Source organism: Balaenoptera musculus, chromosome 1 (assembly GCF_009873245.2).
Source record: "Balaenoptera musculus isolate JJ_BM4_2016_0621 chromosome 1, mBalMus1.pri.v3, whole genome shotgun sequence".
Classification (NCBI taxonomy): domain Eukaryota; kingdom Metazoa; phylum Chordata; class Mammalia; order Artiodactyla; family Balaenopteridae; genus Balaenoptera; species Balaenoptera musculus.
Genome location: NC_045785.1, coordinates 129,593,484 through 129,617,841, shown reverse-complemented (window position 1 = coordinate 129,617,841; position 24,358 = coordinate 129,593,484). Strand labels below are relative to the sequence as shown.

Here is a 24,358-nt window from a genome sequence, read left to right as displayed (position 1 = left end):
AAATATCCAGGTGGAAAGAGACTCTGACTCTTATCCCCTGAGATGTGCTTTTTCTCTGGGAGAGCTGTAGGTATTTCCCATTACTGATGCTACACTGACCTGCATAAGAATGACTGGCCAGGGACTTCCCTGGTGGTCCAGTGGTTAAGACTTCGCCTTCCAATGCAGGGGGTGAGGGTTCAACCCCTGGTCGGGGAGCTAAGATCCCGCATGCCTGGTGGCCAAAAAGCCAAAACATAAAATAGAAGCAATATTGTAACAAATTCAATAAAGACTTTAAAAATGGTCCACATAAAAAATTAAAAAAAAAAAAAAAGAATGATTGGCCTAAGTATGGCTGCAGAACTCTCCTGTTGATAGAAGGTAGCACAGCTGAGAAAAGACTGGAACATTCAAATAAGATGTTATTCAAACCTAGAGGATAACAAAAGGGAAATAAACTCATCAAGTAACATGAAGCTAAGTATTCATCTTCAATGAGAAGCGCACCATAGGAACATCTTTCTTTCTGGTTCGTGACCTGCCTCCAATTTGTAGAGCTCATCTTTAATCCCTAACCTCTTGGAACATCATAAAGAACTCTAAAGACTCCCCCACGTCCAGATCCTAGAAATTAAGGCATAGAGCAAAAGGAAGTTTCCTTTCCATCTTGCCTAAAGCACAACTTTCAAATTCTGGTTTCCTGAATGATTTATACACCAATGTTCAACTTTTTCTTAACTGGTTACTCATGACATGACAAATCTAATAATGTCTAAGAAATATTGAACATCCATTTTTGCTAGATGATATCATTTGGTTACAATATGTATTTGACCTCAGTGTATCTATAATTGCTTATTTAGGCAGAGCTCTAAATGATCTTCAAATCATTAACCCTATAAACAAAGTTTAATCCTTTCATACTAATCTTGGGTCTGTTCAAGTTCTGGTACTTGTTTTCTGCTAATTCTTATTGTGATGTGACTCAGATAATTTTGATAATCAGTTTTTAAAAAAAATTCTAGTATCCTATTTATTGTTGCTAATTTATACCCCCAAAAGCATTGACATTTTATGATGCAAGGAGTAATCAGAAAAAGAAAAGCTTCAGATTTCATTGGGTAGATTTAAAATTGTACCCTCATAAGGGTGCCTTTATTCATAAGTATGATACTCTAAAAATGAGCATTTATTATTGTTATGGGCTGAATTGTATCCATTCATCCCACCCGCTCCCACCACCAAAATCATATGTTATAGTCCTAACCCCCAGTACCTCGGAATGTGACTGGATTTGGAGATAGGGCCTTTAAGGAGATAATTAAGGTAAAATAAGGTCATATGGGTAGGCCTTAATCCAACATGCCTGGTGTCCCTATAAGAAGAGATTAGTACACAGACACAGTGAAGACCATGTGAAGACAGAGGGAGAAGATGGCCATCGATGAGCCAAAAAGAGAGGCCTTGGAAGAAACCAAGCCTGACTACTCTTTGATTTTGGACTTCTAGCCTCCAGAATTTTGAGAAAATTCCTGATGTTTAAGCTATCCAGTCTGTGGTATTTGTTACAACAGCCCTAACAAACTAATACAATAATGAAAACCAACAATATTCCAGTGAGTTTTGCCCAAGTGACAAGTGGAGCTGCTTTCTCCTATGACACTGTTTAAAGTAATACCTAGGATGCCCCTCTCTGCTGAAAGTTGTCTGATGTCCCTTTCATAAAGGGGGTGCTGTTTACTATCACCCTGGAATACGTCTCAGGAGATCAGTTAAAATTCAGATATTCTCAATTCATAGAAGGTAGGCCAGTTCAAAAGCAATTTCAGGCAGGACTCGGAAACATCATTTTCTTTAGCTCTTTTAGAATCAAGTCTACAGGGACTTAGTTCCAGAAATCCCAGAACTAACTTGGGCTACATCTGCCATGATCACTTTGGATTGTTTCCCTGAATCTAAGGCAATCCCTTAGCTTTAGTTTGCAGTTTTACTGACTTGGGCCTGTTTTGGGACTGGACTCTAAAGATTAAGGGTAGGTCAGAAACTATTGACTTCCTCATATTTCCTTGGGACATCTTTACTTACCTTAATGAACACTGGTAAGAGGAGTGTAGACTGGGGGAGAAAGTAGATTATGGAGAATCTATGTGTAGGAAAAGGGGAGGGTGGGAAGGGGAGGACTAAATTGGCCTCCCACACTTACTTTACCTAAAGCAATTCAGAAAATCCAAATGACTCAGCTCCAGTACCCCCTATTTTGTGCATGTGTTCCTGTTTGAGGATGTCATTCCCTCCCCATATATAAATGATTTACACTGGAGAAGTCTTAGGTCCTAGCTGTACTTTAATAGAGTTAATCCAAACTCTATTCTCATACCCTCCAATTAGCCCTGTATTGAAAGCTGATTGTACTTGTATGCCTCTGGGTACAGATCTAATACATTGTATTGACATCTGTTAAAAGGTAGGTTCTATGACATTAGAATGAAGATTCCTACTAGCTTTTCCTTTTAACTTTCATAGAACTTTATACTTTTTAATGCAATAATCACCAAGCTATTTTATACTCTAGTTGTTGACATTTACTTCTCATTGTATTCCTCCTACTAGATTGTTACATTTCTTCAAGGCAGGGACACGTGACTCATTCATTTTTGAATTTTTTCCTCCTATTCCACTCCTTCCCACTCTCTGACCCCCTCCTCAATAACATGGTGTTTATTTATAACAAAGAGTTGTATAGATACATGATCTAACTTTTCTTAGTCTCTGTTTCAGCTGTTGCAGTAAGTGGGTTGGTATCTTAGGTCTTTTCTAGTCCTATAAGACAACCAATGCTTTAGGTTGATAATTACACATTCCAGAGCAATTTTAAAGCATGTGGTAACTTAAAAAATCACTTAGCATAAATGAAAAAGCATAGGCTATTCTAAATAAATAAATAATCAAAGGAAGAACATTATAGTACAGGTATATCAGAAAATACATTTAAAAGATTCATAAGGCCTTATTAGCATTAATTTTTTTTTAGAGTTCATGCTAAAATCAAAACTGTATTTGGTTACTTGTCATCCTTATTTGACTGATCAAGAAACTAAAGACTATAATGACATACCTAAAATGGATTTTTAAAAAACATTTGAGTACTTACTACGTGCCATGTGCTGTTCTAAATCCTTTACGTGAAGTGATGCATTTAATTTTCATAGTATATCAGTGGTGGAGGCCGAGGCAGAGTCCAAATTTCTAGAACTAGATAATAAAATATAAAATAAAACCAAATTGTTTAAATTGTGTTAAAGCTACAAAATAGTGATTTCTAAGCACAAACGACTATGAGACATTTAAGCTGTTTGTCTTTAGTAGTTCATTCTTAATGAGTTAGCTTAGCTTAAGGTACTTCTCAGGCACTATTTTGCTGTATTAATACAAATTTCACTTGATGAAAACAAATTATACAATTTTAAGAGTTTAGAAGCTAAATATAATTTAAATTTTAACATAATTATTTAATCTTATTCATATTAACTCTCAACACCCTAAAAAAAGTCACTATTATTTAACAACAACATAGCAAAAATTTTAAACAGCAAAATCAGGAAAAAAGAGCTTAATTCACCACCTAAAATTCTTACAGAGTTAATTTGGGAATAAAACCCAGAATATCTTTTTTTTTTCACTGAATAACCGTATTATCTTTCTTCTAAATAGACTCAGTCTCAAGGGATAAATTATTCACTGTATCTTGTATGTCTACCTTAACTGGGGAGTTCAAAGCATATAAATGACTTTTTGTAGATTAGTTTTTATTGCAAACACTTAAGTGTTTTCTTCAGAGCTGCTCTTCTCCTTTTTCTGCCAAATTTTTGTTTAATTATATCATTAAAATGAATTTTGGGAAGCCCCTCCATTTTAAACTTATTTTTAACTGAAATATTTATGAAATAAAAACAAATTTAACTTAAAAACCATATTTTTTTAAGGGAACATTGAAGGGGGTCTACCTGTTGAGGTGTAACTATTAATAGTTCAAAGAAATTATATTATCTAGGTTGATTCTATTGAAAGTTGCCTCACCTAAACAGGGAAGTTGGCATGTTTGCCTAGCAACAGCCGCTAAAACCTTCTGTTGTGGAAGGTTCCCTAGGAGTGAGAAGGGAGGAGGAGGAAAAACTGGAGGAAGAGATTAATCTGTTTTTTTCCCAGCAGGGGACTGAGGCCTGGCTGAGGGATAGCCTTTAGATTAGCACACACTAACCTAATCCCTCCATGGTAGCTAGAAATTTGCTCTTTGTAGGACTGGGGTTACTATTTAGTGGGTTGAAGAGATGGTTACAGATTTAGCCCACTTCAAAGAGAGTAAATTCCAATCAGCAGGAAGACATCAATAGGTCTTCGAAAAGAAGCTGAAATCTGAGTAGCAGGAGGGTGTTAGCAACCAAAAAGAACTCTTCCCTGCTTAGAGTTTAGGAAGGTGTGTGATATATTATTTACAAATAATATAAGAACACTAGCTGTTACAGTAATTGAATTTATCACCTTAAAAGCAGAAGCTTCTCTAAATATAGTACTTCTCTTGGTATTGGGGATGTATGCAATGAAGAAAGGACAGGAAAGCAAAATCTCTGCTCACTTGGCCAGACCTGAAGCAAAAAAAAAAAAAAAAAAAGTGGGGGGAGGGTGATAAGGTACAAGAGTGTTAACGGGGTGCTTACTTGAGCACCATCTCTCTCCTCTATTCTAGACGATTTATTTTGAAATTAGGACTGTATGGTATGAAAAGAATTCCATTTCTCTCCTTTCTTAAAAGCAAGGGTTTGGCTAAACCGAATTATCTTGAAGGGGACTCCCATTTTACCCAAAATGAAAATGGCTTCTTTTCCATAAGGGAGAAGAAACTTCCAATAATCATAAGGTTAGCTTTAGATCCAATAGCTCTTCTAAGGGCCGAAACTTTTTCTGTCCTGCCCCAGACAGCTCTTAATTGGTCACATAGGCCTGGAGAGACGTTTTGGGGCAGTGAGTGTCCAGGCCTTTGGGCTGTTTACCCCTGCTGGGAGGCTGAACTCTTTGGGGGACTCTGTGAGGTAAATGACTAGGGCAAAGCTGGTGTGATCAAGAACCAGGATAAGACGGAATAAGAACAAATTCTTCTGGGGTGGAGGAGGAGAGATGTGAAAAAGAAACAAGAGCAGAGGGACGAGGCTAAGAGAAGGCCAAGGAGGAGAGGTAAGCGCGGGATTGGATGGAAACGTCAGAAATTTTCCAATTCACCATCTGGCCACTTGCCCGCTGGGCGCCGAGGCGCTGGTGGACCAGTTCTTCTGCTCAGGGGGTGGTGCGCTCTGGGTCCAGGCGGTAAGCGACACCACCCTCCCTCCCGGGCGTTGGTGGCCGGTGACTCAGAGCTTTGCTCCCGCGCCCGCCCCGCCCGTCCGCTTGCCCCGCCCCCGGAAGGAGGGGCCTCACTCTGGTCTCCGCCCCAGTCTCTGGGGCGGGCCGGAGCCCGAGGAAGAGGAAGGGGACGAGGACAACGAGCGACGGGGCGGAGGAGGAGGAGGAGGAGGAGGAAGAGGAGGCAGACCAACAAGATGGCCCCTGCTGCAGGAGCAGCCTCAGCAGCAGGTGGGAGGCCGGAGGCGGCGCTGGCGGTGGCAGCGGCGGCCGTGGTCCGGCGGCCTGGGACAGAGTCAGAGTCGACGGTGGCATTGGCGGCGGCGGTGGCTGCCGCGGCGGTGGCGACGGCCGCGGGGACTCGGAGCTGAGAGGAGCTGCTGCTCGGACCAGCGCGGTGAGCGAGCGGCAGGCGGCGGCGGCGGCGGCGGCGGCAGCGGCGTGGGGAGCCGGGCGGCTGCGGCCCGGCCTCCGTCGGGAACAATAGGCAGCCGCGGCGGGGCAGGGGCTGTCCTCGGCCGCCCTCGGCTCCTCGGCCGTAGCGCCCGCCCGCCCGGCCTCAGGCCCCGCCGGCGGCCGAGGGGCTTGTCAGTGCCCGGCGTCCTTTAGGCCTCGGGCCTCCGCGTGCCGCCTGGAGGGCCTGCCGGGGTGGGTAGGCCGTGGGGAGTTGCAGACGCCGCCCTGGTCGAGGGGAGGGCGAGGGAGGGTTCGGCCAGAGGGAGGGGGCCACAGGGCTGCCCAGCCCCGCTGTTCGTCCGAGGGCCTTCGCGGGAGTAGAGTGCGCTCGGGAAATGCTTTTTGGACCCCCAGTCTGTGGGGGTGGGGGAAGTGAGGGCGTCTGTAAACAGGCGCCGCCTGCACCTCAAGGCTGCTCCCTCCCCCTCCCCCTTAAGCACTCCTGTTCCTCGGCCAAGTGGGTTTTACGATGTCTGTTTCCCTGGAGCTACTGCAGATCGAGCCCGATAGTCTTTTTTTTTTTCTTCCTGGCGGCGCTAGGGAGGTTGTGTTTGCAGGTGTTTTTCAAAAAAATTTAAGTGCAGCAACACCAACAATTCTGCCTGGTAAAATGTGATTGTCAAGGGATGGAGAGAGATAGAGGGCTGAAGGATGTTCCTCTTTAAACATTTCTAGGCATCAGTTCTCTCTAAACAGTTTTGCCCACGTCCCGGTGAGAGTGGAACTAGGGCCCTTTTGGAACAGTAGATAATGTAACTCTTGACATCCCAGAATAGTCCCTGAAACTGGAAACAAAGCCGCTTGCTGGCAACGCGAAGACGAATTGTAATGTTTGAATAGAACTTTTTTCTTCAAAGGAACCGTTGTGAATTATTAATGTGCCGCATAAGAAACAATGTTAACTAGCATAAAATGGACCTAATGAAGCATTTTTTTCAGGAGACAGAAGAGCTTCGTCTCCAGGCTAGAACTACTTTTCTTTTTTAATAATTTTCAAAAACTAGGAACAACTGTTCTGTATTGAATGTTTAGGCTGAAAAAGAGACGGCTCCTCATTATAGTTGCCCTGCATAGTGATTTCTGAAACTTCAACAGTTAACTACTATTTCTCCTAAACTTAATTTCTCAGGACATCTATCATGTACCTTTCCAAGTGAAGGGGAAAATTATCCAAGTTATTTCTATGTCAGTTTCTATACGTATGGAGAATTTATATTAAAGTTGTTTGGATGTCTCTAAAAGACTGCTTTCCACTATTTAATATTAAATTGCGTGGTCCATCTAGTTCGTGTTCTTAAAAGGACCTGTGCTGGGCAGAGAAAATGCCAATTAATATCTTTCACCCATTTTTAAGGTGAATTTCTAATGAGAATTGTCCATATCTGTTGTAATTCAGAGCATTTTCAGGTTATATGAAGTTTAATGAGAGGCACTGGGCCTTGGTTCTTCCACAAGAGTTGACAGTAAATAGACTAGAAATTGAATAAACCTGGAGGTTGGACTGTTTTATTGTTGCTTAGGATTGAAGTATAATGGATGAATATGAATGACTTTCATTTTAAGCCTAGTATAAATAATGTGGATATTTTGACTTTTTAGGGAGTGGGGAAAGAACAACTTTCACATGGCTTCTGCTGATGTGAATTTTCTGGGAATAAATTTCAAAAGGGGCGTTTTTTTTTTGAGTGTTCAAAGTCATGATTTAATCAATCAATTTTTTTTGCTGAATTTTGTTAGGTTGGTACAGAATGCAAGTGAACTCTATCTCATAATGATACTTAAAATTATCTGTGACTCTAAACCTATTAGAACAATTGTAGTAACATATGAATTTGTAAGTGGTCAGTGTGCTTTGTTGTGAAAACAAATCTTATGTTGTGTCAAGGACTAATTTGCCTCATCAGTTTCCTAAAAACAAAGATTTTTAAGTGTTAAGGTTTTGTGTTTGAAATTAGATGCTGACCCAGCAGTCATTGAGTCTGGGTCCCAGTTTATGCTTGATATAGAATTCTGTTTTTATTTGTGTCAGGCTGTTTTAAGATGTGATCCCTCAATTGTTATGTCTTCAGTATCAGTGTTTATTCCGATTATGTCAGTTCAGATTTTCTCAAGTAATATTTAAGAATTTTCTTCCAAGAAGTTTTGGGACCATAGCTTAAAAATTAGATTTGTATTTTCTCGGTAATATTAAAAGTTAATATATGTTTGTTTCATTTGGAGAAATTTGAAAGGGTTTTTTTTTGTACATAAAAAATTTAAAATAAGTTTTTCAAAGCACATTTGTTAAATGAGTAAAAATATTCTCATTTATTCCTCCTAATTAGTCTGTAATATAGGAAGAATCTGAGGCTTAGGCGAAGCTAAGTAGCTATAACTAGCAAAAAGGCCGCTTAATTAATAGGTAAAAAAGCTTACTCAAACTGAAGTCTTGTGACACAAATTAGATGCTTTACTATTGCTACTGCTGCCATATGTCCCAGGGTTAAACTTTGAAGCATCTCCTGTATTGACGGATTCCTTTTTTTTTTAAAACCATGAACTGTGTTTTGTAATACTGTGCTTGCCTTTAGCTCTAATATCTTTTCTATTATCATTATTTGTACACGGCCAAATTATTCACTTATAAGTTTGAGAACGTATTTACTCGTGTGAATTACCAAAGAAGCACTTATATTTGTTTTTAACAGATCTGAATGCCGTAAATATAGAAACTCATACCGTTTACATAGGACAAATTTGTGGTATTGCTGTAATTGTTTCATGGCTTTAATTTGTTATATAAGCAGTTAACTAAGTTGTGCCTTTGAAATAAATACTTAATGAAAGTTTTTTTTTATTTTTATTCTTTTTAATAAATTTATTTATTTATTTTTGGCTGCGTTTGGTCTTCATTGCTGCGCGCAGGCTTTCTCTAGTTGCGGTGAGCAGGGGCTACTCTTTGTTGCAGTGCGTGGGCTTCTCATTGTGGTGGCTTCTCGTTGTGGAGCACGGGCTCCAGTAGTTGTGGCACGCGGGCTCAGTAGTTGTGGCTCGCGAGCTCTAGAGCACAGGCTCAGTAGTTGTGACGCATGGGCTTAGTTGCTCCGTGGCATGTGGGATCTTCCTGGACCAGGGCTCGAACCCGCATCCCCTACATTGGCAAGCAGATTTTTAACCACTGCGCCACCAGGGAAGTCCCTTAGGGGAAGTTTAAAAATGACTTTAGTAACATTCAGTAGTGTTAAAGTCAGGTCAGCTAACATTTGGAATTCTTCATTTATAATTTTTTAAAGCCATAGACCATTTAGAATTCTGCAGTGTTTTTTATCTCCAGATATTAGAACTTGAAATGGAGTTCAGTGGGGTCTAATCAGTCCACTCTTAACATATATCTTGCCAATGGTTGGCACCCAGTAAAGTGAAGAATAAACTGATAAGTGATCCTTGTTTGGTGGACACTTCAGAGCAGGATGTTCCTTGGCAAGGTATACTGACCTGGTTTAGCTTTGGCTATGTCCATGCTCAGGAGTTGAGGTATTCTTTCGGATTGGATTCAAATGGATTTAAATTCTCAGATTGACCTGCATCAGAACACTCACAGATTTCAAAATCAGCCTGTTCGTTAGGATCTTCTTTAAGATCGCCTTCTTTTTTGTTTAATCCTGGAGTCTAGACTGCATTTGGACTAGCCTTGGAGGTTATAGCATAATATTAATTTTGTCAGCCATTTATATAAAGGAATTTTTCTTACTCCAAAGTTTCTTAATGTTGATTCTATACATTTTCTCTTTTTTTAAATATTTATTTATTTTTATTTGGTTGCGCCGGGTCTTCGTTGTGGCATGCGAACTCTTAGTTGCAGCATGCATGTGGGATCTAGTTCCCTGAGCAGGGTTCGAACCCTGGCCCCCTGCATTGGGAGCATGGAGTCTTAACCACTGCACCACCAGGGAAGTCCCGATTCTATACATTTTGAAGTGTGAAGTTTACTTAATCTGAAGTGATGTTGTGCTACATCCCCAAGACAGTTAGCTTTAGCATATTTATTTATATCCATTATTGGTCAGATTTGTGTCTGTTTACTTCTTATATTCTTATTTACTCTATGTAATGTTAGACATTTCTTGTCAGTGCACAATATTTTCCTGATTGAGGTTTGAGAAAAGAATTCTAGTAAAAAATTTGAGTTCATCTTACATGCACAGTTGAACTGACTCAAATTATGTTCTGCCCTAGAGAAATAAATGTTTTAAGGTTCATTTATATTTATTTGAGATTATTTATAAAGGTATGTTTGATGTTTGTCAAGCATTTTAGCACTGATATCAGTACACACCCATTACTGTGCATATATGGTAATAATTTAGTTCGTAATGTGTTTTTTTCTAAATATCTCCAAGATCTAAATAGCGTTTGAATGTGGTAGCAATGTTTTTGAAGAAGAGTTCTACAGTGGTCTATATATCTTAACATAAATTTTTTTTTAAATGGAGGTTTAAATTGCATAACATAAAATTAACCATTTTAAAGTAAACGGTTCAGTGGCAGTACATTCACAGTGTTGTGCAACCACTACCTTTAGTTCCAAAACATTTTATCACCCCAAAAGGAAACTCTTGTGCCCATTGAGCAGTTACTCCCCATCCCCCTCTCCCCCAGTCCCTGGCAACCACCATTCTACTTTCTGTCTTTATGAATATTACATAAAATGATTTTGAGCCAAGATTGAGCAAGAGTGCTATGTATAATTGAAATTGCAGGAAAAAATTTTGGGATATGATTGTTAGGAATCAAAAACCACCTCATTCTTTACATTCTTCTCTAAGTACAGTAGGCATGCTGCCAGGGATTCTTTATGGAAGAAAAGTTGGAAGTCACAGCAGTTCGAACTTTTCGTCTTGATCACTCCAAAGAAGTTGTACTTAAGCTCTCAGACTCATTAGTATTTCCTCGTTGAGTTGTGAGAATTAACTAAGTTTTAATGTTCTATACAAATGTGAGCGATGAATAGTCTTATCTACAGCTTGTTTGGCTTTTGTTTTTTCTTAATATAGAGAAGAAACTTGGAATATTAATAGACAAGGACTTATATGAAGTTATATTAGAAAATGATTGTTAGATTGAAACTCTTTAATCTGTGTGAATCTAACTTTATTACTTTTTTTTAAATTAATTTATTTATTTTTGGCTCCGTCGGGTCTCAGTTGCGGCACACAGGAATCTTTTGTTGTGGCACACCGGCTTCTCTCTAGCTGTGGCACGTGGGTTTCTCTCTAGCTGTGGCATGCGGGCTCCAGAGCACACTGGCTCAGTAGTCGTGGCACGTGGGCTCCAGAGTGCATGGGCTCTCTAGCTGTGGTGCATGGCCTCTCTAGTTGTGGTGCATGGCCTCTCTAGTTGTGGTGCATGGGCTCTAGAGCACGTGGGCTCTGTAGTTGCAGCGCGTGGGCTTAGTTGCCCCTTGTCATGTGGGATGTTAATTCCCTGACCAGAGAACCTGCATCCCCTGCATTGGAAGGCGGATTCTTAACCACTGGACCACCAGGAAAGTCCCCTAACTTTATAACTTTTATTCAGCTAATCTTTGAGGCTGTTTAGAGTTATGATTTGCCAGACACTCTGCTTGTTGAATAAATCTTTGAAACCTTGGTCTTGGCTCTATACCTGACTCCCTCCAAAAACATAGACACTGTTACAGAAGCAATTGGTTTGTAGCTTTTTAAAATTGTTTGTTTGATTGAGGGAGAAAATAAACAGACTTTTTTTCTTTCAGCTTTGACTTAAATTCAAAATTAGGTACTTCCCCTAATTAAATTTAAATCTTAACAATTAAGGTGAGAAGTGAAATACAGATTTTATGTTACTGTTAAAGATTTGTAATGGTTTACAGATACAGAAGCTCTAAATTGGGAAGAAGAATTTAAATTTTGATACTAATTTCCCCCCTTTTAGGAAAATTTTATTTAACTATTAAATTTAGTTATAAGAACAACTTAAAAAGTGATGAAAAGAATTATAACGAATATTTAGAACTCAATGCAGTAAAATTCCTGCTTTTCTTTAATAGTGACTTTTTTCAGGAAATATCAACTCTAAATATTTCTATGTTTATATACATCTGATTAATCTTTAATAGTAACATTTATTAGAAAGCTAGTGTACTAAATTAATACATTCAATCATAAAATAACATCTTTAAATGAGGTTAAGTTTAGAGATCTATGCTTGAAAATATGGTTTAGTGGAACATTTGTGAATGAAACAGGATCATTATATTCTTAGCTTCATTATAGAACAGTATATCATCTAACCTGATCCCAATTGAGAATAAGTAGACAAAAAGACCTTTATCACAAAGTTAATGAACTAAATCATCTACACTAAGGCACTGGCTTAGAACCTCTCTTGCTCTGTACATAATTCTAAGAAGTTTGATATTTTCACAGCAGAATTTAATCTGCTGTTTTCTAATTTCACAGCAGATTAAAACATGCAAATTAGATGGGGGAGTAAAGGTACTCTAGGTAATATGGACAGCAAGAAGGGTAATGAGGTAAAAATCACATTAGCATGGGGCAGTTTAATGCAGGGCCACTTTTTTAGACTCTGAGTATATCATTAATTAATTACTGTATTCTGCTATATAGCCTGTTGTTCCTGATGATAGATTCATTGTGGGAAAATTCGCTTTTTTTAAATTTTTTTTTTATTTATGGCTGTGTTGGGTCTTCGTTTCTCTGCGAGGGCTTTCTCTAGTTGCGGCAAGTGGGGGCCACTCTTCATCGCGGTGCGCGGACCTCTTACTATCGCGGCCTCTCTTGTTGCGGAGCACAGGCTCCCAGACGCGCAGGCTCAGTAATTGTGGCTCACGGGCCTAGTTGCTCCGCGGCATGTGGGAATCTTCCCAGACCAGGGCTCGAACCCGTATCCCATTGGCAGGCAGATTCTCAACCACTGCGCCACCAGGGAAGCCCTCACTTATGTTTTTGATTTTGGGAGTCATAAAACTATGTACAGAATATATTAGAACATACACTTTGGAGTCAGATGTATCTAAGCTCCCATCTTTTGTCACATAAGCTTTATGATTCTTCATCTCTAAAAACAGAAATGGTAATATCTTCTTTTAAAGGATTGTTTTGTAATTTAAATGAGCTAGCATATATCTATAGTATAGCACCCATTCAATAAATGTTGTTTTCTTCCTTAAATTTTGTTTAACAAAAATCACTTTAGAAAGCTATTTATCTAGAATATTTGAAAATTTTCTGCTGTCAAATGTTAGTATTCAAGATACAAATAAACTGTGTATTTATGGAGTTGGTGGTCAGAAATGAAATACCATTCTCATTTTCTTTCCACATCAGTCTTTTCATTAATATGGACCTGTGCTGTTTAATATCAGCCACTAGCTACATGTGACTACTTAAATTTAAAATTTTTAATGCACTTTTTTTTTTTAAAGCAGTGTGCTTTCTTTTTTTTTTTTAATTATTTTATTTCATTTAGTTTTGGCTGCGTTGGGTCTTTTGTTGCTGCGTGCGGGCTTTCTCTAGTTGTGGCGAGCGGGGGCTACTCTTCGTTGCGGTGCGTGGGCTTCGCATTGCAGTGGCTTCTCTTGTTGTAGAGCACGGGCTCTAGGCGTGCGGGCTTCAGTAGTTGTGGCACGTGGGCTCAGTAGTTGTGGCTCGTGGGCTCTCGAGTACAGGCTCAGTAGTTGTGGCACACAGGCTTAGTTGCTCCACGGCATGTGGGATCTTCCCGGACCAGGGCTTGCACCCGTGTCCCCTGCATTGGCAGGCGGATTCTTAACCACTGCGCCACCAGGGAAGTCCTTTAATGGACTTTTTTTAAAAGCAGTTTTAGGTTTATAGAAAATTGCACTGAAGGTATAATTTCCATATATACCTTCCCCCACAGTTATTTCTGTTAACATCTTACATTTGTTATAATTGATAAACCAACATTGACAAATTATTAACTAAAGTCCATAGTTTACATTACGGTTCACTCTTTGTGTTGTACAGTTCTATGGGTGAGATTGTCTTCTTTCACTTAACAACGTACATTTAAGGTTCTTCCATGTCTCTCTGTGACTTGATAGCTCATTTCTTTTTATTGCTAAATAGTACTCTGTTGTATGGATAAATTTAAGTTTTAATTAATTAAAATCAAAATTTTAAATTTAGTTCCTCAGTTGCACCAGCCACATTTCAGGGGCTCAATAGCCACATGTGGCTAGTGGCTACCATATTGGAAAATGCAGATATAGCACATTTCCATCATCTCAGGAAGTTCTATTGAAGAATGCTGATATAAACCAAAGTCCGGTTCTCCATTTATATTCACTCTCACAGAGAACTTACCATTTGCATGGCCTCAATTTGTCCTAAGCCTACCTTTTCAATGTTTTTGCTTGTGCTGCCAGCAATCCTAAACTTGACATAATTTAAAATCCTTTACTCTCCCCCCCAAAGAATCAGCCTTTCCAGATGCTGTCCATTATAATACGGTTTCTTATCAGGGCATCATCTTTTACTCCACTCTTCTTGTCCCTAAAATCTGGAGTCATCTTTTTCTTTCTTATTTTTTCTGTAAACCTTTTGAATATTTATCAAAGATAAACAGGTCTCAGAGCTAATAACTGGCAGAGTTGAGATTAGAATCTAGAACTCCTTTTTCTAGTTCTCTCTTGGGATCTCCACTAGTTGGGGTTGCTTTTACAATTAATTTTAAAGTTGCGGTCACTTTTGAAGAGATTATTGGGGACTGTTTGATTATGTACTATGTAATTTAAAATATAAATCAAAACTATAGAGGCTCTAGCTATAGATTTAATAAATACTAATGTACTCATTCTTTAAAAAATTAGAACTTGAAATGAAGAAGTTTATCTTATTTCTTATCTTAAATAAGAAATTTATCTTATTTCTCTATAATTCAGTTATTATGGAAAAATATTTTTTCTTCTGTGTGTGATCCACTTTACATAATAAAAATTAATTACCTGTACTAATATGAATTGCCTGGTAAGGGTGAATAGAATTTAACTGAACAGTGTTGCCATCCAGAATTCTCTATTGGTACTGATTTACATTGGTATTCTATTCAAATACTTTGTAAAATCCAATTTGGTTACCACATGAACTTGTACCTTCTTAAACATTCTTTAAATTACCATGTTAAAGTTTCCAGAGCTCTTTTGCCTTTCTTTTGGGGTAAGCTTTACCTCTGCTTTTGCTGAAAACAGCTATACTGTGTAAGGTCTTGATTTGATCTTCTCTGTATACTGGTTATGCTTGCTCAAAAGTTCATTTTTGTGGAGACATTCTGTTAAAGAGTAGTAGTCTTCCATGTTTAAGTACTGTATTTAAAAAAAAAAAAAAAAGCCTGAATTTTAAACTTCATTTTGAAATGCTTTCCCTATAATTACTGCTCTTAAAACCCATGTTTTATATGTCAGCTTTTACATTAATTACTGTTTTGATTAAAACTGTCACTCTTTGCTCGAATCTGTCCTCTCTTTAAATTTATTAAAAACTTCTTTAAAACATAAGGCTCTCCTTATATTTAGAAAAGTTGAGTTATGAGTTATCTGAGTCAGTTTTTTCAGAAATGTCATTTTATTATGTAGGTTTGCAGTTGACAAAATCTGCTCATAGGGACACAAAAGTTCCTTCCAATATATTCTCTTTCTACTGCGTTAGAAAAAATGAGGGCAGGAGAGAGAGAGGGTTTTTTGAAATAAGAAAATCCTTAGAGTAGAAAATGTAATATTTAAATCTCTTTAAAAACATGTAAGAGTAACTTAGAATATCACAAAGCTTAGAACAGTTAATGTCATGACAGCATCTTTGAATATTGAAGTTGTAGTACCTATTCCCATAGTGACGTGCATTATTTAATTCATTGTTCTCAGAGTGTTAAAACTTTAAGCGTCTTAAGTGTATCATGACAAAATGGTGAGGGGCAGAGGGGAAAGAATGGGCGGGGAGCAAAATCCTGTCAATAGAATCTCCATTTTTGAGAGAGATTTCAGGTTCACTTGTTGATTTTTTTTTTCCAGTATTTTTTGTTTTTAAAAGACTTGGTTGGTTGGTTGGTTGATTTGTTTGTTTTAGAGTAGTCTTAGGTTCACAGTAAAATTGAGAGGAAGGTACGAAGATTTCCCGCTTACTCAGCTGCCTCCACACATGCATAGCCACCCTTATTATCAACATCCACCGCCAGAGTGGTACGTTAATTACAATTGATGAACTTACATTGATGCTTAAAGTCCATAGTTTGTATTAGGGTTCACTCTCGGTGTTATACATTCTGTGATTTGCACAAATGTATAATGAGAGGTATCCATTATTATAGTATCATACAGAATATTTTCATTGCTTTAAAAATCCTCTTTGCTCTGCGTATTCATCCTTCCTCACCCCAGCTTCTAGCATCCACTGATCTTTTTATTGTCTCCATAGTTTCGCCTTTTCCAAAGTGTCCTATAGTTGGAATCATACAATATGCATTTAAGTTTCTTCCATGTCTTTTCGTGACTTGATAGCTCATTTCTTTTTTAGTACTGAATGATATTCCATTGTCTGGTTGTACCACAGTTGTACCACTGGTGGACATCTTGGTTTGTTGCTTCCAAGTTTTACAGTTATGAATAAAACTGCTATAAATATCCATGTGCAGGTTTTTGTGTAGGTACAAGTTTTCAGCTCCTTTGAGTAAATATCAAGGAGAGTGATTGCTGGATCGTATGGTAAGAGTATGTTTAGTTTTGTAATACAATGCCAAACTGTTTTTCAAAGTGGTGGTCCGATTTTGCATTCCTATCTGCAATGAATGAGAGTTCCTGTTGGCTCCACATCTTTGTCAACATTTGGTGTTGTCCGTGTTCCAAATTTTGGCCATTCTAATAGTGTGTAGTGGTATCACATTGTTTTAATTTGCATGTCCCTGATAACATATGATGTGGAGCATCTTTTTATATGTTTATGTGGAATATATAATATTGTATAGTTGGACTCATGCAATACGTAGCCTTTTCAGATTAGTTTCTTTATCCTTATCTTTTTAATCTGTCACTTCACTTTTAGCTTTACCTCGCTTATAGGTAGTTTTAAGAATATGGTTAATTTTGGAAGCGTACGATTTTCTTTTTTTTTTTTAATCAGTCATCAATTTTATACACATCAGTGTATACATGTCAATCCCAATCACCCAATTCAGCACACCACCATCCCCATCCCACCGCGGTTTTCCACCCTTGGTGTCCATACGTTTGTTCTCTACATCTGTGTCTCAACTTGTGCCCTGCAAACCGAAACCGGTTCATCTGTACCATTTTTCTAGGTTCCACATACATGCGTTAATATATGATATTTGTTTTTCTCTTTCTGACTTATTTCACTCTGTATGACAGTCTCTAGATCTATCCATGTCTCAAGAAATGACTCAATTTCGTTCCTTTTTATGGCTGAGTAATATTCCATTGTATATATGTACCACAACTTCTTTATCCATTCGTCTGTCGATGGGCATTTAGGTTGCTTCCATGACCTGGCTATTGTAAATAGTGCTGCAGTGAACATTGGGGTGCATGTGTCTTTTTGAATTATGGTTTTCTCTGGGTATATGCCCAGTAGTGGGATTGCTGGATCGTATGGTAATTCTATTTTTAGTTTTTTAAGGAACCTCCATACTGTTCTCCATAGTGGCTGTATCAGTTTACATTCCCACCAACAGTGCAAGAGGGTTCCCTTTTCTCCACACCCTCTCCAGCATTTGTTGTTTGTAGATTTTCTGATGATGCCCATTCTAACTGGTGTGAGGTGATACCTCATTGTAGTTTTGATTTGCATTTCTCTAATAATTAGTGATGTTAAGCATATTTTCATGTGCTTCTTGGCCATCTGTATGTCTTCTTTGGAGAAATGTCTATTTAGGTCTTCTGCCCATTTTTGGATTGCGTTGTTTGTTTCTTTAATATTGAGCTGCGTGAGCTGTTTATATATTTTGGAGATTAATCCTTTGTCTGTTGATTCGTTTGCAAATATTTTCTCCTATTCCGAGGGTTGTCTTTTCGTCTTGTTTATGGTTTCCTTTGCTGTGCAAAAGCTTTGAAGTTTCATTAGGTCCCATTTGTTTATTTTTGTTTTTATTTCCATTACTCTAGGCGGTGGATCAAAAAATATCCTGCTGTGATTTATGTCAAAGAGTGTTCTTCCTATGTTTTCCTCTAAGAGTTTTATAGTGTCCGGTCTTACATTTAGGTCTCGAATCCATTTTGAGTTTATTTTTGTGTATGGTGTTAGGGAGTATTCTAATTTCATTCTTTTACATGTAGCTGTCCAGTTTTCCCAGCACCACTTATTGAAGAGACTGTCTTTTCTCCATTGTATATCTTTGCCTCCTTTGTCATAGATTAGTTGACCATAGGTGCATGGGTTTATCTCTGGGCTTTCTGTCTTGTTCCATCGATCTATATTTCTGTTTTTCTGCCAGTACCATATTGTCTTGATTACTGTAGTTTTGTAGTATAGTCTGAAGTCAGGGAGTCTGATTCCTCCAGCTCCGTCTTTTTTCCCTCAAGACTGCTTTGGCTATTTGGGGTCTTTTGTGTCTCCATACAAATTTTAAGATGATTTGTTCTAGTTCCATAAAAAATGCCATTGGTATTTTGATAAGGATTGCATTGAATCTGTAGATTGCTTTGGGTAGTGTAGTCGTTTTCACAATATTGATTCTTCCAATCCAAGAACATGGTATATCTCTCCATCTGTTGGTATCATCTTTAATTTCTTTCATCAGTGTCTTATAGTTTTCTGCATACAGGTCTTTTGTCTCTCTAGGTAGGTTTATTCCTAGGTATTTTATTCTTTTTGTTGCAGTGGTAAATGGGAGTGTTTCCTTAATTTCACTTTCAGATTTTTCATCATTAGTGTATAGGAATGCAAGAGATTTCTGTGCATTAATTTTGTATCCTGCAACTTTACCAAATTCATTGATTAGCTCTAGTAGTTTTCTGGTGGCATTTTTAGGATTCTATATGTATAATATCATGTCATCTGCAAACAGTGACAGTTTTACTTCTTCTTTTCCAATTTGTATTCCTTTTATTTCTTTTTCGTCTGATTGCCGTGGCTAGGACTTCCAAAACTATGTTGAATAATAGTGGTGAGAGTGGACATCCTTGTCTCGTTCCTGATCTTAGGGGAAATGCTTTCAGTTTTTCACCATTGAGAATGATGTTTGCTGTGGGTTTGTTGTATGTGGCCTTTATTATGTTGAGGTAGGTTCCCTCTATTCCCACTTTCTGGAGAGTTTTTATCATAAATGGGTGTTGAATTTTGTCTTAAAGCTTTTTCTGCATCTATTGAGATATCATATGGTTTTTATTCTTCGATTTGTTAATATGGTGTATCACGTTGATTGATTTGCGTATATTGAAGAATCCTTGCATCCCTGGGATTAAATCCCACTTGATCGTGGTGTATGATCCTTTTAATGTGTTGTTGGATTCTGTTTGCTAGTATTTTGTTGAGGATTTTTGCATCTACATTCATCAGTGATATTGGTCTGCAATTTTCTTTTTTTGTAGTATCTTTGTCTGGTTTTGGTATCAGGGTGATGGTGGCCTCATAGAATGAGTTTGGGAGTGTTCCTTCCTCTGCATTTCTTTGGAAGAGTTTGAGAAGGATGGGTGTTAGCTCTTCTCTAAATGTTTGATAGAATTCACCTGTGAAGCCATCTGGTCCTGGACTTTTGTTTGTAGGAAGATTTTTAATCACAGTTTCAATTTCATTACTTGTGATTGGTTTGTTCATATTTTCTGTTTCCTCCTGGTTCAGTCTTGGAAGGTTATACCTTTCTAAGAATTTGTCCATTTGTTCCAGGTTGTCCGTTTTATTGGCATAGAGTTGCTTTTAGTAGTCTCTTAGGATGCTTTGTATTTCTGCGGTGTCTGTTGTAACTTCTCCTTTTTCATTTGTAATTTTATTGATTTGAGTCCTCTCCCTCTTTTTCTTGATGAGTCTGGCTAATGGCTTATCAATTTTGTTTATCGTCTCAAAGAACCAGCTTTTAGTTTTATTGATCTTTGCTATTATTTTCTTTGTTTCTATTTCATTTATTTCCGCTCTGATCTTTATGATTTCTTTCCTTCTGCTAACTTTGGGTTTTGTTTTTCTTTCTCTAGTTCCTTCAGGTGTAAGGTTAGATTGTTTACTTGAGATTTTTCTTGTTTCTTTAGGTAGGCTTGTATAGCTATAACTTCCCTCTTAGAACTGCTTTTGCTGAATCCCATAGGTTTTAGATCGTCGTGTTTTCATTGTCATTTGTCTCTAGGTATTTTTTGATTTCCTCTTTGATTTCTTCAGTGATCTCTTGGTTATTTAGTAACGTATTGTTTAGCCTCCATGTGTTTGTGCTTTTCACGTTTTTTTCCCTGTAAGTCATTTCTAATCTCATAGCATTGTGGTCAGAAAAGGTGCTTGATATGATTTCAATTTTCTTAAATTTACTGAGGCTTGATTGGTGACCTAGGATGTGATCTATCCTGGAGAATGTTCCGTGCGCACTTGAGAGGAATGTGTAATCTGCTGTTTTTGGATGGAATGTCCTATAAATATCAACTGAATCTATCTGGTCTATTGTGTCATTTAAAGCTTCTGTTTCCTTATTTATTTTCATTTTGGATGATCTGTCCATTGGTGTAAGTGAGGTGTTGAAGTTCCCCACTATTATTATGTTACTGTCAATTTCCTCTTTTATAGCTGTTAGCAGTTGCCTTATGTATTGAGGTGCTCCTATGTTGGGTGCATATATATTTATAATTGTTATGCATCTTCTTGGATTGATCCCTTGATCATTATGTAGTGTCCTTGTCTCTTGTAACATTCTTTATTTTAAAGTCTATTTTATCTGATATGAGTATAGCTACTCCAGCTTTCTTCTGATTTCCATTTGCATGGAATATCTTTTTCCATCCCCTCACTTTCAGTCTGTATGTGTCCCTAGGTCTGAAGTGGGTCTCTTGTAGACAGCATATAGATGGGTCTTGTCTTTGTATCCATTCAGCAAGCCTGTGTCTTTTGGTTGGAGCATTTAATCCATTCACGTTTAAGGTAATTATCGATATGTATGTACCTATGACCATTTTCTTCATTGTTTTGGGTTTGTTTTTGTAGGTCCTTTTCTTCTCTTGTGTTTCCCACTTAGAGAAGTTCCTTTAGCATTTGTTGTAGAGCTGGTTTGGTGGTGCTGAATTCTCTTAGCTTTTGCTTGTCTCTAAAGCTTTTGATTTCTCCATCAAATCTAAATGAGATCCTTGCCGGGTAGAGTAATCTTGGTTGTAGGTTTTTCCCTTTCATCACTTTAAATATATCATGCCAGTCCCTTCTGGGTTGTAGAGTTTCTGCTGAGAAATCAGCTGTTAACCTTATGGGAGTTCCCTTGTATGTTATTTGTCATTTTTCCCTTGCTGCTTTCAGTAAGTTTTCTTTGTCTTTAATTTTTGCCAATTTGATTACTATGTGTCTCGGCGTGTTTCTCCTTGGGTTTATCCTGTATGGGACTCTCTGTGCTTCCTGGACTTGGGTGGCTATTTCCTTTCCCATGTTAGGGAAGTTTTCGACTATAATCTCTTCAAATATTTTCTCGGGTCCTTTTTCTCTCTCTTCTCCTTCTGGGACCCCTATAATGTGAATGTTGTTGCATTTACTGTTGTCCCAGAGGTCTCTTAGGCTGTCATCATTTCTTTTCATTCTTTTTTCTTTAGTCTGTTCCGCAGCAGTGAATTCCACCATTCTGTCTTCCAGGTCACTTATCCGTTCTTCTGCCTCAGTTATTCTGCTATTGATTCCTTCTAGTGTAGTTTTCATTTCAATTATTGTATTGGTCATCTCTGTTTGTTTGTTCTTTAATTCTTCTAGGTCTTTGTTACACATTTCTTGCATCTTCTCGATCTTTGCCTCCATTCTTATTCCGAGGTCCTGGATCATCTTCACTATCATTATTCTGAATTCTTTTTCTGGAAGGTTGCCTATCTCCACTTCATTTAGTTGTTTTTCTGGGGTTTTATCTTGTCCCTTCATCTGGTATATAGCCCTCTGCCTTTTCATCTTGTCTGTCTTTCTGTGAATGTGGTGTTTGTTCCACAGGCTGCAGTATTGTATTTTTCTTGCTTCTGCTGTGTGTCCTCTGGTGGTTGAGGCTATCTAAGAGGCTTGATGGGAGGCTCTGGTGGTGGGTAGAGCTGACTGTTGCTGTGGTCCGTACTATCTTCTAAAGATTAAGTACCAGTGTTAAAAAAAATGAACTCATCTTGTGATGATAGATTTAGCTGCCTTACATTTTATGTGAATTGTCCAACACTATCTTTAGAAATATGAAACTTGCCACAATCAAGGAGTGATATTTTTCAGTCATTTAACAATTTGTTGAACAAATATATGCCATACAACAGCATACAACAATATGGACTTCCTCTTATAGAAAGAGTTTAGAATGTATTGGGATCATCAGAGGGGCAACCTAATATACATTGGGCTATAAAAAGGTTTCTTGAAAGAGCTTCCTGAGTTGAATACGACTTAAAGGATGAATAGGGGTTTAACATCCCAGATTTAGGGGAATACTTGAGCCAAACAAGACCTAGAGTGAAAAAGAATATGTTGTGTACAGAGAAACCTTCATACTTTTGTTGCTAGAGTATAAAACATGAGGCAGATGGTGGTGAAAAATAAAGCTGGAGAAGTAGGTGGGGGCCACATCCCGGGGATCTTGTATGGCATGTTCAAGCACTTGGGATTGATTCTGCTAAGGCACCATCTAAGAGGTTTTTTAAAATTTTATTTATTTATTTATTTATGTATTTATGGCTGCGTTGGGTCTTCATTGCCGCACGCGGGCTTTCTCTAGTTGCGGCGAGCACGGGCTACCCTTTTGTTGTGGTGCATAGGCTTCTCATTGCGGTGGCTTCTCTTGTTGCGGAGCATGGGCTCTAGGCGTGCGGGCTTCAGTAGTTGTGGCATGTGAGCTCAGTGGTTGTGGCTTGCGGTCTCTCGAGTGCAGCCTCAGTACTTGTAGTGCACGGGCTTAGTTGCTCCACGGCATGTACGATCTTCCCAGACCAGGGCTCGAATCTGTGTCCCCTGCATTGGCAGGCGGATTCTTAACCACTGCGCCACCAGGGAAGTCCCTAAGAGTTTTTGTTGATGTTGTTTGTTTTTTAACTTGAGATACAAAATACATGCACTAAAGGGCAAAAATCATAGCGGTAGATCTTGATTACTTTTTACATATATACACTTGTGTAACCATCACCCAAATCAAGATATGCAATGTTTCTAACACCCAAGAATTCTTTCTACTCTTTCCCAGACAGTACACCCTCTACTGCCTCCCAGCTTTCCTAAGAGTTAATTCTGACTTCTAGCACTATAGTCTGTTTTGCCTTTTCTTAAATGAAATCATGCATCATGTCTTCTTTTTGCTTCCTCTATAAATTAAATCCTACAGTAGGTGCTATTTTGTATCTGGCTTTGTTCATTGTAATATCTGTGAAATGTGTCCATGTTATATGTAACAGTGGATCAATTGTTTTATTTTTATTAGTGCTGTATAGTATTCCATTGTATGAACTTATCACAGTTTATCCATTTTGTTGATGGACATTTGGGTTGTTTACAGTTTATTTTTGGCTTTTTATGAGTAAAGCTGTTATGAACATTACTGCATATGATTTTTGGTGGACATACTTAGTCATTCCTCTCATATAAATACCTAGCAGTGGAATTTGTGGGTCATTAGTAGACTTTGGTTTAGCCTAAGGAGATACTCCCAGTGTTCCAAAGTGGATGTACCAATTCACACTGCTGTCAGCATTGTATGAGAAGTTCGTATGCTCATATCATCTTTAATACTTCGTATTGTCAGTAAAATTTTTTTTAGCCATTCTGGTAGGCATGTGGTAGATTTCCATTGTCATCGTAATTTAAATTTCCCTGGTGAGTAATGACATCTTATGACTCTTAAATAAGCATATTATACACTTTTTGGCCATTTTGATGCCCTCTTTTGCGAAAGAGGATCTTTCAAGTCTATTGTCCTTCTTTTTAAAATTTATTTATTTTAATTTTATTTTTGGCTGCGTTGGGTCTTCATTGCTGCGTGCAGGCTTTCTCTAGTTGCAGCAGGTAGGGGCTACTCTTCCTTGCGGTGTGCGAGCTTCTCATCGTGGTGGCTTCTCTTGTTGTGGAGCATGGGCTCTAGGCACGTGGGCTTCAGTAGTTGTGGCGCGTGGGCTCAGTAGTTGTGGCTCAGGGGCTTTAGAGCACAGGCTCAGTAGTTGTGGCTCATGGGCTTAGTTGCTCCATGGCATGTGGGATCTTTCCAGACCAGGGCTCGAAGCCGTGTCCCCTGCATCGGCAGGTGGATTCTTAACCACTGCGCCACCAGAGAAGCCCTATTGTCCTTTTTTTTATTGAGTTTTTTGTCATAGAAGAAAACCATAAGTGAATAACCAGCAGCTGTGAGGAGTGTGGAGGAA

At 38.4% G+C, this 24,358-nt stretch overlaps 2 protein-coding genes across 2 annotated transcripts in view; one reads left to right on the top strand and one right to left on the bottom strand.

Annotated features, from left to right (window-relative positions):
- Nucleotides 1-177: 177 nt before the first annotated feature.
- Nucleotides 178-9,331, bottom strand: LOC118906575 (translation initiation factor IF-2-like). The gene is made up of 4 exons (XM_036874122.1): nt 9,307-9,331; nt 5,257-5,934; nt 3,134-3,234; nt 178-214 (listed from the first exon to the last, which is right to left on the bottom strand). Exons 1-3 carry the CDS (start codon nt 9,329-9,331, stop codon nt 3,179-3,181), a joined length of 759 nt encoding a protein of 252 aa, XP_036730017.1. The 3' UTR covers nt 178-214; nt 3,134-3,178.
- RC3H1 (ring finger and CCCH-type domains 1) overlaps nt 5,668-24,358 on the top strand; it is a 100,099-nt gene continuing 81,408 nt past the window's right edge. Inside the window, exon 1 of the mRNA XM_036843671.1 lies at nt 5,668-5,773. The gene's annotated coding sequence lies outside the window, so the exon portion shown is untranslated. The remainder of the gene's footprint in view (nt 5,774-24,358) is intronic.